Raw genomic sequence first — 17,279 nt, 5'->3', positions numbered from 1 at the left:
GCATAGTCCTTGCTTTTAAGGTGCTCCTGGTCATGATGGGTAGGCAGAGTTATAAGGACAAAGTTGTATTATAATGTAAAGAATTAGAAAACTAAACTTTAAAAACTATGTTTTAGGTTGTTCAGAGATTGCTAGACATAGATGAAGTCCCAGCCTGATCTTTGACACTGCCCAGTCTTTTTACTTCTCTAATATGAGATTTACAGTCAGTTTCTTGACCAGTGTTATTAGCATCATAGAAACCATACCTAACAGTAAGTACAAACCATACCTAGTATTACCAGTGTGGTTCTCACTCTGGTCGAAGAGTGTCCAGTCCTTCGTAAGTCCTTAACTAGTAAGACCAAATGCATATTTCTTGCAAAGAAGTTCTTGAACCCAGCCAGCCCCCTGACTTCACAGGGATGCTCATGGCAGCCCATACCGCTGCTACATGAGAGCACACATGAGAGAGGAGGCCAGCCATGATATCTGGGTCCTTGCCGCTGGCCTGCTGTAGAAAGGCAGCTGCAGTCATAAATTTGTAGAGCCAGAAGTGACCTTAGCAGCCACCTACTTCAACTTCCTTCCAAGAGAAATCTCTCAGGGGACATTCTGAATTTCAAATCAAGAAAAGCTTGGAAGCCACAAACTCAGCTGGCTTGCAGTTGTCATGGAATTTTTGAGCTATTTGTTGCAAACAGAAAGAAGATCCACAGGTTATAACTAGCCACTAACTAGTCTTCTTATAGAGTCTGGGTACAATCTCAGTCCTGGCTTTCTCCTACCTCTCTGGGTGTTTCTGCCTTCTCATGGGCTACTCCCCTTCATTACCAGTCCTCTTTGTCTTCCCTCCTTACTCTATTCTTTCTACCAGGGTAGCCTCATCCATTCCAGTGGCAGAGACCGCTGGCTCTCCGCCCAAGATTTGCACACCCCTCCCCTAGTGGAGAATTGTTTTCTCAAAGTAGTACTTGCTAATGGCATTGGAACAGTGTTATGAGCTTTTCTGGCCCAAGGGGGTTTAAAAGGGGGTGTACCTTTTCTACCCTTTCATCTCCCACCTGCTACCTAGATGTCAATGCTCAAGGCAGTCATGGAAATCTTGGATTAAATATGGCAGAAGCATTGTCAGTCTGGGTCCCTAAGTAACTACACAGAACAGATGCTGCTCTCCCTCCTCCTCCCCCCGCACATATCCCAACACCAATCATGAACACCCACCTTAGACTTTATTTAGTGAGAAATAAACTCCTATTTTGTTAAGCCACTGAGATTTGAGTATTTAACTATTGCAACAGCTAGCATTACCCACCTATACAATTACAAAGTCTTCAGATTCCATCCATGCACATAACCCCCAACTCTATATCTCTGGGCTAGACTAAATTATTCCTGAGCTTCACAGCTGCATGTCCAACTAGACGTTTCCACTAAGATGTCCCACAGGTCATCAAACTCAGTATGTCTAGAACCAAACAAATGATCCACCACATTCCCACACACCTTGACTCTTCCTGTTCCTCCTTCATATCCTGGTAAATAGCATTCGGATGCACTCAGCCACTGTGCTAGAAAGCGGGGAACTGTTCTAGACTCCTCCCTATTTTTCATCTCACATATTAATCTCTCCTGAATATCTGTCCTGTTCATCCCTTTTCTCTCTCCTTGTTGCTGCTTTCTTATCTGGTTTTAATAATAGTAGCCTCACCTCCCACTCCAGTCTGTCCTCCATGCTACCATTAGAGGGGTCTCTTTGAAATAAAAATCTGATTACACCTCTCCACTCCTTAAAATCATTCCGTGGCTCTTTTTTTTAAAAAAATGAGTGCTTTTAACATATTTATTTGGAAAGCTAAATAATAATGCTGATTATTTTTTCTACCACTAAATAAGTATGGTACTATGACTTTCATCATTTACCCTTTATATTCTTTGCTTTTTTTAATTGATGTCATAATAGTTTATGACGTTATGAAATTTCAGTTGTACATTATTGTCAGTCACCATATATACTTGCCCCTTTACCCCTTATGCCCACCCCCAAATCCCCTTCCCCCTGGTAACCACTAATCTGTTCTTTTTGTCCATGTGTTTATCCTCCACATATGATTGAAATCATACAGTGTTTATCTTTCTCTGTCTGGCTTATTTCATTTAATATAATATCCTCAAGTTCCATCCATGTTGTTGCAAATGGGATGATTTTGTCTTTTTTATGGCTGAGTAGTATTCCATTGTGTATATATATATATATATATATATATATATATATACACACACACACACCACATCTTCTTTATCCAATCATCAGTCCATGGGCACTTGGGTTTCTTCCATGTCTTGGCTATTGTGAATAATGCTACAGTGAACACAGGGGTGCATAAGTCTCTTTGAATTGTTGATGTCATGTTCTTTGGATAAATACCCAATAGTGGGATGGCTGGATCGTATGGTAGTTCTATTTTTAATTTTTTGAGGAATCCCCTTACTGTTCTCCATAGTGGCTGCACCAGTTTGCATTCCCACCAGCAGTGTATGAGGGTTCCCTTTTCTCCACATCCTCTCCAACATTTGTTACTTTTTGTCTTGGTAATTATAGCCATTCTAACAGGTGTAAGGTGCTATCTCATTGTAGTTTTGATTTGCATCTCCCTGATGATTAGTGATGTTGCACATCTTTTCGTGTTCCTGTTGGCCTCCATGGCTCTTTCTGGCTTGCAGATTAAAAATTAACTTCCTAGTTTGGCCCCTAAGGCCATTTTATCGTCCCCCTTCTACCTACCTCTCTTTCTTCTCTCTCATCATTCCCCGTTTGCATCTGTATTCCACCCACAACAAATGTCCTGAAGTTTCCCCAAAACCCTTTCTCTCCATCCTGTTGAATCTGTAGTTCCCTCTACCCAAAACATACCACACCCCTCATGCCTATGTTCCTCTGGCTAGTTCCTGCTAATCTTTCAAGCCTCAGCTCAGAGATTATCTCCACTGGGAATCTTTGACCTCCATACCCATCTTGGAGATCTAACCTCCATCTTTCTTTCTTTCATGCCTTGTGCCTACTTCATAAGATTGGTCTCTGTGCAGTTGTTAGCAAATCTAGGAGCTCTCACCTTGTTGCCCTAGTTTGATGCTATTTGGTAATAACTCTTTGAGAACAACCAACTTTAATCATGCTGCTTGCAACATGCCCTCAATACATGTTTATCAATACAATCTATATTGTCATTCACTGCCATCAGCATAAATGGATAAAATAATGCCTATAAAGTGCTGAGGGCAATACCTGGTATGTAACAAGCATTCAATCAATGTTAACAGAATAGCTCTGTTTTATATTATTTTTTATTACAAGCAGCATTAATTAATGCCTTTGACCATAACTGACTTCACACCCCTGCCAATTTTTGTTTTTCTTTTACTTTTCATTCAAAATCATGTGTTAGTCATTTGTACCAGAGCAGCAGTTTCTGTCTAATGGCTGGAAAGTGGGCAGAGTGTGAGTTAAGGGATCCGGAGTCCTGGATTCAGGTCCCACCACTACCACCAGCTGTGTGAGCCTGAACCAGTCATTTAAACACCCTGTGCCTCGTTTGGCCATTTGCAAAGCAAGGATGAAAGTAGCTTCCTGACCCATTTCAACCGAATGATCTTGAGGAACAACCTAGATAATGAATGTAAAAGCATTTTTTAACTCTAAAAAGTGGATAAAAGTTAATTATTCCTAGTATTTCCAATAATGCAATCAATATTAATATAATCAATGCTTTCTCTGTTGAATATTGTCATTCTTTTATTTTGCCATTATCACTTTCAATTATTTTCACATTTCCTAATGAGTGAGCAACACACATAAGTCATCTATACCTTCATGGGCAAGTTCTCAATTTTGTTATCCAAGGCATCAAAATAATTCTGGCTTGAGGACTGAACACAGTGTTACCTCACTGATAATGTTGCTCTAAATTGATGCAGTTTGTGAATCTTTGAGTCTGTCTATCAAATTTTGTCCCTTATTCCACATGGTAGGCATACTGGTTTTTGAATGATTGAGTGCTACTAAAGGCCAGAGGCAAAATCTTGAGTGCCCAATATTTTGTCTACTGCTTCCTATTTGATCAAACTTCTCACTTGTTGATAATGATGATGACTGACATTTTTGAACTCTTATGTGCTAGACACCTTTCTAAGCCCATTACATTTAATCCACACAATAACTTGATCAAAAGAATACATGAGCTTGATCCACTGTAACGTAAGCTCCATGAGGTACAGAGTCTTTTATGTCTTATCTGTCTTATTCACTGCTACATCTTTAGGGACCAGAGCAGTGCCTGACATATAGTAGGCACTCACTCAAGAAATAATAGTTTAATGAAGTGTTTGCTCTTCAAACAAATTTTTGATCCTTACAACTTTGGAGTTTTCTGGACATTTGTAATTTGATTGTGATTTCTTATTATTAGTAATGATAACTGTTTTATTATTGAAATTAACTAAATTTGTATAATACTTTACAATTTATAAAATACTTTCACATGTAATTTTGTTTAATTTAAAGCAAGCAATGACATTTTGCTACTAGAAATGCTAAAATACAATGTCTCTACCTAATGGAAAATAAAATACTGTGATTATTACAAAACTGCCATAGTTCAGTTTCTTCAGTAAACAGTAAGTACTTCAATTAAATTAAGAATCATTAAGGCTTAAAATAAGGGATCATCATATATCTGTTTTTTTTTAATGGAAGGAAGAAGATACCAGAAAATATTTCCCCAGCTGGCTTAGAAAGGGGGAATTGTCAATTGGAAATTTACTTAACAGCATGGAAAAGTAGTTACAAGACTGATTCTTGTAATATTTGTGGCTCTAAAAAAAAAAAATCACAAAATATTTTAAATTAACCAATAAAGTTTCCTGGTATGTAATTAAAATTAGAACTGATAAGATCTGAAAGAAGCTTTATTTGTTAAGAACCGTGAGGATTTACATTATAGTTGAGACAGGAACGGCCATGATTTACTCAACACTGTAGGCAGTGTCATAGAAAGTGGCGTCTGTGTTGCTAGAGTAGGATTACATTTTATAGAACTTGTACATTGTGTCTTTAAATAAGATTTTAAAATATTATGACATGTTAAAGGCCAAACAAAATTTTATAACGAGAATACAATTATAAATTGTATTTAAATATTGAGATCTGTAATTGTCATTGGTTTCTCGTAGGTGAAGGGAAACATTTCTTTAAACTCTCAGACAAATACGACTAGTCCATTTGTCATTCCAGTGTCTTCGGCGCTTGAAGTATTTCAATTTTTGTTCAACAATGTAACCTTTGGAGTTTTGCCTAATAATGACTTCAGTTGTGCTGGCCTTCCAACAGATAAATTAAAATGGAAATGCATATTTTCTAATTATGCATCCAGCCTTAGTTGCATATTAGCTAGGATGGCCACATTGAATGTTAAATTAAGTCTGCACAATAGCTACAGTCTGTGTCACATCAAAGTTTCCCAAAGTCACTTTCTTAATCATGTGAAGGATAGCCAAGACTCTGATAAGTAGTATGTAGCTATATACAATCAGAGGGAAAACATTTAAACATCCCAGCATGGTATTTCCATTTAAATCTGATTACAGTGAAATAAAACTGTAGCCATTAAAGGTTTAGAAGAACTACAAATACACGCCGTAAAAGAAGACAGATAGTAAATGAGGTAGTAAAACATTTCAGCAGGGCAAACAGTTTACAGCTCTCATTCAAGTCTTCCTGAAGCCGACTGCGCAATTCACTACAGAGCCGGCACGTTCCCGGAGCTCCACTTGAACCTGCAATTAACCTTTCACGCCTAATGAAGCTGTTTTCCTGGAAAATTAAAATATATAGTGGTGCCTGCTTTTACACAGACTTGGGAGGAGAGCATTCCAAAATGAATGACTTTTCTGAGGCTTTGTTCAAATGTAAAATGGAAGTGCAATGTTTGTGTATAAAGTGAGAGCGTTCTTTCCAAGGCAATTTTGTTTGAAGTGCAGTATTTTATCACTGTACTTATTAATTGTTCGGAATAATGGTAACAAAAAGAAACCACACACATCAGTAATTTTATGAGTAGATTGTTACTGCTGGAGTCTACTAATACCATTTCACTTCCATTAGGAAAAACTAGAGTTTTACTCAAGATAACTAAATTCCTGATGTTTCTCCTTGGTGGTTTTCATTGCAAATTTAGTGATTTAAAAAGATACGTTTGCCATTTAAATATTTCGCTGTTAGGCATTTACATTGCTTTCTCTTTAGAGCATGTCTGCACATGTTTATTGAGAAACAAAGTTCTTAAATTTTAGGAAGAAAATACTGGGGTTTTTTTGAAGTTCTGGGTAAAGATCTGATTTTGGTGCATCTTCGACTTATTTACTAAGTATCTTTGGTAGCTCTTGGCATCCAAATTAGTGACAGCTAAATTGTGCCCATCTTCTGAAGGATGTCTGCATGTTCTCAAAGGAGCCTGCTTCCCTCACAGCTCGCCCTGCCCTGGGTGATGCCAAGCAGCGGCTGGTGCCGTTCCACATTAGCAAGCGCCAGTTTGAAACGCCAAGAGGCCATGGAAAATGGAATAGGAAACTGAAGATGATTCTTTCTTATGAGGTTTATAACTCATATTTAAATAATCTAAATGTCATAATGTCTGGTATTTAAGAACTAAAAGTGCAAAAAGGTAAGGCTTATAATAAATGTTTAAGCCCCAGCATTTTGATTGAACCTACCGGCATATTTTGATGTAAATTCTGCTAGCCTGCAGCGTCTGTGCATCATCTTGACATGGTAAATGAAATTCCTTTAGACCACCAGTCTAAAATAATGAATTGTTCCCCTAGTTAATTGTATTGCTTTGATAACGAGGAACTATGCTAGGCCGAGAGAACACAATAAGTGGATTTCATCAGATGATTTGTGTGACGTTTTGAAAAATGATCTTCTGGAGTGACTTAATTTTCATGGAACTCTAACGGCACGCAGCATGCGCCACTGTGCAGCATCCTACTGGGAGGAAGCACTTCCTCCTATGGCATGGGGAGTGTGGGGTCATCACTAGAAAACTTCTCACCAGGAAAAAGTTCTCAGGGAAATCTAAACCAGGAGAAAGCATTTGCCTCAAAGGGCAATACGGAGAACTTATTTATAAGGTGCTTTTATTTTGTTCGTAATTTTTTTTTTAATCCAGGAAAGATCTCAAGCTACTTTTATTTCCTCATCGCCAGTGTGAAAATAAACCAAGACCAACCAAATAACAAGCACAGGCTATTTATTTCAAATCTTGCTATAGCAAGGGTGTCATCCACCATCTCTTGCCTGTGTTTTGGCGGAGACTAAAAGACAGGCAAGTATGTGGGAACAGTTTATAGTGGAGAAAGAGAAGGCTTCACATGCACCCTGATTGGAAGCCGTTGGCCTGGGGAAGTTGGAGGCAGGTAAACTAGAAGTGGGGCGTCCTATGTGATTGTCAGGGGTGCCTGTTTGCTTTTCTCTGATTGGTCCTAAGTTGGAAGCAGGGACAAAAATTAGGGAAGCTGCCAGTTACTAATCAAGTCCTGGCTATTTGGGGCCCAGTGGTAGAAGGGTAATTGTTTGACTCCTTGGATTGTCACTGGAGATAGCAGTCTGACTTCCCACGTAACAGGCTGACTTCCCTGGGCTGGTTGTTATAGATTAGGAGTTGGTTTCCTGGGCAGATTGGTGCCACTTGTGGGCCAGAGTTCTGTTTTTATATATGGTCTGCCCATTTTCTATTTGTATATTCCATCTCTTACCAGCATATAAATGTCACGTTTGCAGGGCGGTGGAGGTAATGTCTTTTTTAAAGAGCTACTATCTTGACTTTTATTTTTGTCAATTAAGGAAATTAGATTCCCTACCATAAAGTATGTTGAAGGGCAATAATAGAAATTACTTTAATTTCTCTCTTTTTTAAAAAAATGAGTCATCTACGCACAATACAATTCAGGAAGACAGGGACCTTGTCTTTCTTGTTTACTCGTGTCCAGGGCCTTTTGTAGGTTGAAAGAGGGCCTAGCAATTTCTGCTTGCTGTTTCTTTTTAAAGTTCTCCATATATAAAGATATGAAGAAATGCAAACATAGCAATAAAGACTTACACTCAAAATTTGACACTTAAGGTACACACACACACAGTTATTATGATTATTGTGCTGTTCATAATTAAATTTACAGGATTTATACGTAACTAAATTACAGAATAACTCATGGTGTGCCACAGCTGTGGCCCAGTAAAGGACTCAAGCTTAACCCTGAAAAAAACGTCGTAAGATAAGACCTGGGCAAGTGGCCCTCTGAGCATCCTCTGTGAGTATACATGGTGGACACTCAAATATCACTGCCTGGGGAAGTGCAAGCTTTCCTACACACCTATTGCCATTTGAATCTGAAAATGGAGTTGATTGTTTCATTTTCACAGGAAAGAACAAAAAGCTGTCAAATTAAAAATAAGCATGATTTGCAATTTTATTTGTAAATTAAGGACTGAAATATGGTTTATGATTTATTATTTTCAACTGAATGTGTTTCCAAGCTTACGAATCATTAGTAAACCCAGGATATGTTGTGAGAGAAACTACCATAATTAGGCTTTCAACTTCATAGACCCCAAAATACAAAGATCCAGTGATGGTTTCAGAATAGCATAGAATTTCCTATTTTGGCAACTCAAACTGTTTCCTTCTCTCCTGGTGCTGTGTCTTCTGTAAGGAAAACAACATTTGCAGCCACTTGTAAATGGAGAAGTATTGTTTTTCAGAGCTCCTTTGGACTAGGTCATGAATAACATGATTTCATATTTGGATGCTGTGATCATTGAAATTAGTGTAAGTGGTCTCTGCCCACACTAAAGGAGACGTATAGTATTTGTCATATTTGGCTCTCTCTGGATAAAATGGTGCCAGGAATGAAATAAAAGATTGTAAATTATGACAGAAGTATGCCAGGAGATCTAGAGAAACTTAGTCTGCCTGAATTGAAACTTAGTTAGCCAGACCATGGGGTCTGTGAGTTTTTTTTTTTTTTAAGTAATGTGCTTCAGTTCTATCCCTTAAAGAAATAACAAAATAATCATCTCCTACAGCAGAATAAGTGGTTAAAACACTCATGTTGGACACTTTAGAAGTTCATACATGCTCTTCAAAGGTCAAGAAAGCAGCTATTATTTAAACTTTGAACCTTTGAACTTGCATTATCTCTAGGAAATTCAGGATAATTACTTAATATCTTGAAAGAGTATGTTTTTTCACAGCAACCCTTAAAAGGTAAATATGTAAGATTATCAGCCTAGCCGGGGATTACTGTAATTTTTTTAATCCCTTCCCTCTCTAACACCAGTAATTTCTCCTTCTTCATAAATACCTTCTCTTCTGTTTTCACATGTACTTTAAACTCCTTTTTCCTATAAAAAATATATGTACTCAGATAATCATATGCATCCACATACATTTCGTCTGACCCCGCTGCTTCCCCTGTATTCCAGCTTACTTATCTCTTTCCATTGCCAAAAGTCTTGGCTTTTGGGACTTAATGACTGGGAACTTGGACTTTGGGATTTGACTGGGGCTCAATGTCTGTGGGCTACGCTTCTTCTCACCCCATTCCCTGCTTAATTTTCAAGCCTCCAGCCTCAGTTAGGTATGGAAATGACTCAAAGATCATCAAAATCTTCTTTGAGGAGATCTAATGGCTTCTGCAGCAAGCCTCACCCGCTGGCCCATTTGGTACTTTTGCAGACTCCTTGAACTCTCCCTTGACTTCCACAACACCGCACTAGCCTAGCTGGCCTTCCTCTTTTAGTGTCCATTTCCTTTCTTTGGCCTCTCCTTCTGTTCATAAATCTCTAGAGTTCTGTTCTTGCCAGATCATGTCTGAGGCCAACCTAGAATAAATTGGCACAGAGGAATAAAATAATTCAATGGTACCTTACATAGGATAAGGTCCACCAGTGAGGCTTCCCTCTGAGAGCAGCACCTTGAGAAGACGTCTGTGAGGGCTCAGGGATTGGTTCAGCTCAATTCGGAGTCAAGTCTCCAAGACCTTGTAAAATGGAAAATAACACAAAGTCCTTTGGTGACCTCTTCAAACAAGCAGTCTGGTCTCTCAGTTTAGTATGATGATCTGGCATATTTTGTTTTACTCAAGAATTTTATGGGACACAACAGAAGCTAAAATGGCTTATGTGTAGCTATGAAAAACCAGGATATCTGGTTGAGGCATTGCTCGTACAAATTTAGGAAAGTCTTTACTATCCCTGAACATCTTAGCAAATATTTTTGTCAATCAATGCACAAAACAATATTCTTTTAATTACCTGTGATAGCTAGAGACCTACTTTTGTGTTGATATTCTGCTGATAATGCTCAAAGTCCTTTTCTTGTATTTAGGACATTTATCAGCTAAATGTCTATCGGCTGTCTTTCTTCCATATTTGTTTGTGTGTAGTATAACTCTATTGCTGGTGTGCTTTCTTACTTCTTAAAAACAGTTTGTGAGAATGAAAAAACAGGCCACAGACTGGGAGAAAATATTCGCAAAACACATATCTGATAAAGGACTGGTGTGTAAAATGTAAAAGGAATCACTTAAAACTCAACAATAAGAGAATAAACAGCTCAGTTAAAAATGGGCAAAAGATCTGAATAGATACCACACCAAAGAAAATATACATATGACAAAGAAGCATATGAAAAGATGCTCAACATCATATTTATTAGGGAATTGAAAATTGAAACTACCATGAGAAATATCTAAACACCTATTGGAATGGCTAAAATCCGAAACACTGACCACGCCAGGTGCTGGTGAAGATGTGGAGCACAGGAACTCTCATTCGTTGCTGGTGGGAATGCAAATGGCACAGCCACTTTGGAAGGCAGTTTGTCAGTTTCTTACAAAGCTAAAATGTAGGCTTACCATGTGATCCAACCATTGCACTCCTAGTTATTTGTGAGTTGAAAACGTATGTCCACACAAAAACTTGCATGTGGATGTTTATGGCAGCTTTATTCAAAATTGCTGAAAGTTGGAAGCAATCAAGACGTCCTTCAGTAGGGGAATGGATAAACAAACTGTGGTACATCCAGACAATTGAATATTATTCAGCTAAAAAGAAATGAGCCATCAAGCCCAAAAAAGATGTGGTGGAACTTAAAGGCATATTGCTAAGTGAAATAAGACAGTCTGAAAAAGCTACATATTATATGATTCCAACTATGTGACATTCTGAAAAAGGCAAAACTATAGAGTTATTAAAAAAAGATCAGTGATTATCAGAGGCTCAAGGGAAGAGGAGAGAGAAATTGATAAAGCACACAAGATTTTTAGGGCAGTGAAATTACTTTGCATGATACTATAATGGTGAATATATGACATTACACATTTGTCAAAACCCATAGAACTGTACAACACAAAGAGTGAATCCTAATGTAAACTAGGGACTTTAATTGATAATCAGGTATCAATATTGGTTCAATTTTTCTGTAAACCTATAACTGCTCTAATTTTTTAAAAAAATCTTAAGCGGCTGGCCCAGTGACATAGTGGTTAAGTTCACACCGTCTGCTTCAGCAGCCCAGGGGGTTGCAGGTTTGGATCCTGGAGGCAGACCTACACACCACTCATGAAGCCATGTTGTGGTGGTGTCCTACATACAAAATAGAGGAAGATTGGCACAGATGTTAGCTCAGGGTCAATCCCCCACACCAAAAAAAATTTTTTTAAAAACCCAGCTGAATACACTAACTTTTGTTCCATATCCAAAAAAACAATAGTAACACTGAAAATTCCTTGTACACCCAGAGCAAACTTGTGTTCAGACATAGAAACTAAAGTGTGGGGTCATATCCACAATTGATTGTGATGTTTTGTCACACACTGAACTTGATTGTCCGAAGTCAGAGTCAATTAACTTTGGTGGATCCTTGTTCTTCTTCATCGTGAAGTTCGTATGTCCCAGTTAAGAAACTTCTTAAGTGAAGGGTAAACTACTCGATAACTTCCAATAACAGCTGAATGTTTGATACAGAATGAAAACAATGAAAATAGGGTGCAAAGCCACCACTGTCACCATCTCGGAAATGTCCAACCAAACATTTAAACGCCTTTCTTCTTTCTTCCAGGCCTTGCAATCGCCAGTGCCCTAATAGATATTTCACAGCAGAAGCCTTCAGATAGTAAAGACAAGACTTCAGGAGTCCGAAATCGAAAACATCATCTCTCAACACGTCAAGGAACTTGTGTTTGAGAAACAGAAACTGCTCCTGGATGCTCTGTAATGCCTGACTTTGTAAATGGCTTCCATCATGGCTGGTCTGTGGCCTCAGTTTTTACGGAGGTGAATCTCTGTATGCTCCCAGGGCCCAAGTACAGTTCCCTCCAAGTGGGCAATGACCTAAGTGGCCAAAGAATGTTCCTGACTTTTATAAAAGTAACAATATTGATGGTCACAGGTGATAAAGTCAGCTTTTACGACTATCTTAGGCTTATCATAGATGATGTTAAATTACTCTGGAAAAAGATGTATATTGTTTCTTAATGCAGATGAAAAATGTGCATTCATATAAACCAAACTGTTTATATCCCAAGACTTTAAAGAAAGACGTTTTATAATGCCTGAATGAGAATTGTACAGTTTTTGCGTCATAAGCAAACAAATCACTTGTATATGAACAGGAAATGAACAAATTGCAAAGGCTTTAAATGCTATTTTATCTCACTGTAAATGTAAAAGCAAGATTTTTATTTAGTAGGATGTAGGTAATATATTTAAATATTTCACATGAACATATCATGTCCAAACTCAGTTTCTGAATGTGACTACTTTTCACCTAACTCGAATGCAGACCAAAATGAGTCCATTTGGATGGATGGTGTGTGCACCTTCACAGGAGGTTTATTAGAATTCTGAGTGAAGAGGACGTTCCTGTCGCTCATGCCAACTGCCTAACTCATTATCAGAGCTGATAGAGCATGGAAAAGCCTGTCCAGCAATCAATTTTCCCCCTCCTTCCAAAACAGCATCCAATACCACAAACCTGAAGAGAGCTGAAATAGTTATTTTACAGTGTGCAAGCTTCTCCTCTAATATGGTAATTTTTTAATTGCCTAGGAATCATTGGATCAGACCTAAATGAGCCATCTGCATTTTTATAAGAACGGATCATCTCCTTTTGGCCTTCCTCTCGTAGCTGCTAGATTTTATCTACCTTTTACAAGTGTTATGAAACGTATTGTAGAGGGACACCTCCCAAGTTATAATATGACCTGGGTTCCTTCCTGGCAACTATTTCTCTTAGAATACAAGCAGAGGAGAGCATTTGCTGGCAACCATCTACACTTTTCTTATTTCTAACATGAACACCTTGGTGTCATGAGAGAAAATCTCCAGTTTAAAAAATAAAATAAGTTCATTGTTGCCCGCCTTCAGCGTATCCTTAGTGACTCAAAAATCTGAATTGTGGCAGAAAGGAAAAATGATATAAAACAGCTTTCACATTGGAACATAGAATCACTGGTGTCCTAATTCTGACAACAGTTCACTAGAACTCAGTAGCATTAACAGATCTTGTTTGGAATTGCAGTTTCTTAACTTCAGGGTGACTACAGGATATGTGTAGAGAGCAGTGACAATGATATCCAAAGCTGCTTTATACAATATAATTTTGTTCAATATGAAAGTCATTTAAATATAATTGTTGTTTAGTACTATATATGTACTTTTCATATTCTTTGGATTTCTGGAAGGTAATGACACTTTACGGTTTACAGCTAATGCATAGTTACTTGCATGCTATGGTTGTGCAGTAGCAGAATACGACCCTATTGTGATATTAAATGTTTATTTCATAATACCATTTATACATAGTCAGCTTAATTTGATGAGGATTAAATGTAATATAGAACAGGAATGATCATACAGTATGTAGTTGCATCATATATAAGATTGGTAGGTTGCATCTAACCATGACTATGTCATTGTTTTGATAATTAGGCATTTATGAATTATAGAGTATATTCCTTATGTTGGCATGATAATTTTTCTGTTTTCCATGCATTAAAAATAAGACTAAATCATAGAGTAATTTTATCTATAGCCTGTGGGGTTTGGGGGTGGGGAGTGGAGTTAACTGTTTTTACCTAAGAGATATTTTATCTCTCAAAAAAAAGTGAGCAAAGTTTGTAAATCTTTCCTAAAATCAATCAAGTAATTTTATTAGCTTCATTTTGGACCCTTTAAATGTTGATTTTTCTCCGGGAAAAATAAATTGACAAAACTGGTGATTACAAAAATAGAATCAATTAAAAATACAATTGCCCAATTTGTTTAATTCTCTAACAGTTGTCATGAGACAGCATATATGACAAAAACACACTGAGCTGTACGTAAAATCTATTTCAGCTGTATTTTTAGAGAGGCTAAGGAAACAGTATTCCTGTGAAAGAATTAAGTTTTATCCACCTCAAATCCCATCAGGTTCTTAAAATTTGAAATTTGGAATTTTAGAGAATTATTAGACATAATGCAATGTTAAGTTAAGGTCATACTATACCTTTTTTGGCCAAATATTGCTAACTACATTACTAATTATGCAATATCTTCTCAACTTATCAAAGCTTTTTATTGGTAATAAAATTCTTCCCCCTCAGGTGAAGCAGATTGGAAAGACCTTAGGGGCAATCATTTTGAACCTGAGTCATGTTCCCCCACACCCCAAACACTTTGAATTTGGATACTTCCTTTTTTTTTCAATCAAACCACAAGCTTATGCAGATACTTTTCAAAAAGTTAGGAATTAAATGACTGATTCTCTCGAAAACTTATCTTAATGGAATTCTGTACATTTCAGTTTAGAATGACTGAAAAATTCTTTAGATTTACGATTTCTTATTCTTCCACGTGTGAAACGTTTTGGTTAAATAGAATGGAGTTTTTAAAATTAACCTTAGGTACACTGTTTGGACAACTAGCGAATTCTTGTTGAAAGAGATGCACATGCTTACAGATCAATTTAATAAATTTTAAGAAGATTCAGATTTTCATAATTGCTTTTAAATGAGAATTTATTTTACTGGTACACATAGAAAGAAAATGTATGCCATATACTATTGTGTTATGTTCAATAGGAAAACTTCAAATAGGACATATTTCAATGTGTAATATGATACTTGCTGTCCTTCCCAATAGCTCACTTTCTTTGGGTTCCAGTAAGACAGAAGTGACTGTGTGGGTTGTTGCCCTGCTGCAGGGTTATTCACAATGCAGACCGGGCCTGAGGACAGACGTTGGAACCAGCTTTGAGCTGTGTGGTGCTGGGCACGTCTTAACCTTGAAGCTTCAGACTTTCCATCTGTGCAGGGAAGTAGTGGTGCCCACCTTGTTGTGAGCCTGGAAGATGATAAACAAAGCTCCCACAGCAGGCCCTCAAGGCCGTGTAGCTGATATTAGTAATCATGGGGCTACCAGGCCATTTTTTCCCTACCAACTGTTTTATGAATACATCTATTAATTTTTCATCCATCTTTCACCATAGATAAAAAGCAAAGTAGGTTTTTGCAAATGAAGATTTCATGAAAATCTTGAGTAAGTTCCTATGTTTCTAGAATATAGAGATTTCTAAAAAACTACTTTGATATTTGGGTCAATAGAGGCTTTAACTCTTTCCAAATATATACAGTTTTAGTAGAGTATTTTTAAAATACTGCTAGATGACATTTAGACAGGAACATCAGTTGCCACTTTGATGTTCAAGTCAGGCAAGAAGAGATCAATCCTTACATTTGGTTGTCATACATGGTATGTATTTTTTCACTGACCATAAAACTATGATTCAAATCATTTTGGGTTTTGTATAAAAGGTTTTAAAAACTTAAAACCAATCAAATAAACTAATTCTACCCACATTCACTTAAAAAAACAATCAACTTCCAACACCCATTTGCCATTTTATTAGGATGAGTTTAGAACTCACTTGATCGTGAGAACTACCCGGGTTAGTGTAGATTCCTACCTTTGCCTCTAGAGATTAAGATTCAGAAAGATTGGATTGGGCCCTGGAGATTAATATACTTAATAAACATCTCAGTGATTCTTAGGATTAGGCAAATTAGGGAAACTCTACACTGGACCAAAGAGCTGCCTTTGTCTACAGTTAGAAGAATTTCTTTAAATAACGAAGTTCTCACTCTAATTCAGATGCTTTAAATAATTTTCCAAGGAATGCAAGCCATCTGGTTGGTGTTACAGCAGTGTTTTCATTATATGTACATTTAACATTTTAGTTTTATCAAATTTTTTTAATTAAGAATTAAACCGTATCAGTATATATGTGTACAGGTGTGCATGCCAATGTGAAAACAGATTGTATAAAAGTTCAAACCTGCTTTAAAAAGCCAACATTTTATCATATAGTGTGCTATTAATCAGGAATTTAATTGCTGAAATAAAAACATCGGATCTTCCAACCCCCACTGGCGAATGCAGCTTTCTTATTTTTATTTTACCCTTCCAAGATCATACTTTGGAAAAGTACTCAACACCTGAAAAAGCCATTCTTCAATCTGAGACTTGGTTATCAAATTTGTGTTATTGAATTCCACATTCAAAATAGATTTTTTCTCTTTCCCTCTTCTCCCGATATTTGTTGGCCTCTTCTAGACATTCTCTCTGAATGGAGTGCTGAACACTTGGAATGCTCCTGAGAATGGAAGCAAAACACACAAGAGCCTGAATGGCCAGGATTCCAGTGATAACTGAGGTCTCTGCCCCTAACCGTGTGTTTCATGTTACATAAATTGTCCTTACTTACAATAAAGTCCTCTTTCTGAGACGGGTGCAGCCATGGCATAGCTAAGGAGTTTTCTGGAAAAGTTTGCTCATTCTAAACCCAAGCTTTAGTCCCCATGTTGGCACCTGCCTCCCAGCCTTATGTCAGTGCCACTCCTCTGCTGGGCCGTAGTTCACAGTTCCTGAGAAAGAGCAGGCAAGGAGGATCCAAATGCTGCTCTTCTCTCCAGCCCCCCAGAAGGACCAAGCATCTGTGACCCTTCTTGGGCTCAGGGCCTCAGGCAAGCCCTCTGCTTCCTAACCCAAGGCTTAAAGCTGAGGTTGGCCCTGCCTGTGCTCTAGGGGATGGAACAGTGGTCTTCTCCTCCTAGGCAGCCCTCCATCATACCAGGAGGTGAGGCTGGGATCAAGAGGCCCACTTAACCCTGAGAAACATACCCAGCCGGGCTGGCATCTCCCA

General features: G+C 37.7%; 1 protein-coding gene across 2 annotated transcripts in view; it reads left to right on the top strand.

Annotated features, from left to right (window-relative positions):
* ATRNL1 (attractin like 1) overlaps window positions 1-16,503 on the top strand; it is a 747,612-nt gene extending 731,109 nt beyond the window's left edge. For both annotated transcript variants that reach the window (XM_070595739.1, XM_070595592.1), the window contains one exon: window positions 12,156-16,503. In XM_070595739.1, coding sequence (XP_070451840.1) covers window positions 12,156-12,179 — 24 coding nt within the window. In that variant the 3' untranslated portion in view covers window positions 12,180-16,503. The remainder of the gene's footprint in view (window positions 1-12,155) is intronic.
* The last annotated feature ends 776 nt before the right edge of the window (window positions 16,504-17,279 follow it).

Source organism: Equus przewalskii, chromosome 1, assembly GCF_037783145.1.
Source record: "Equus przewalskii isolate Varuska chromosome 1, EquPr2, whole genome shotgun sequence".
NCBI lineage: Eukaryota > Metazoa > Chordata > Mammalia > Perissodactyla > Equidae > Equus > Equus przewalskii.
Note: the sequence above shows the minus strand (reverse complement) of the source record. Positions and strands in the feature narration are given on the sequence as shown.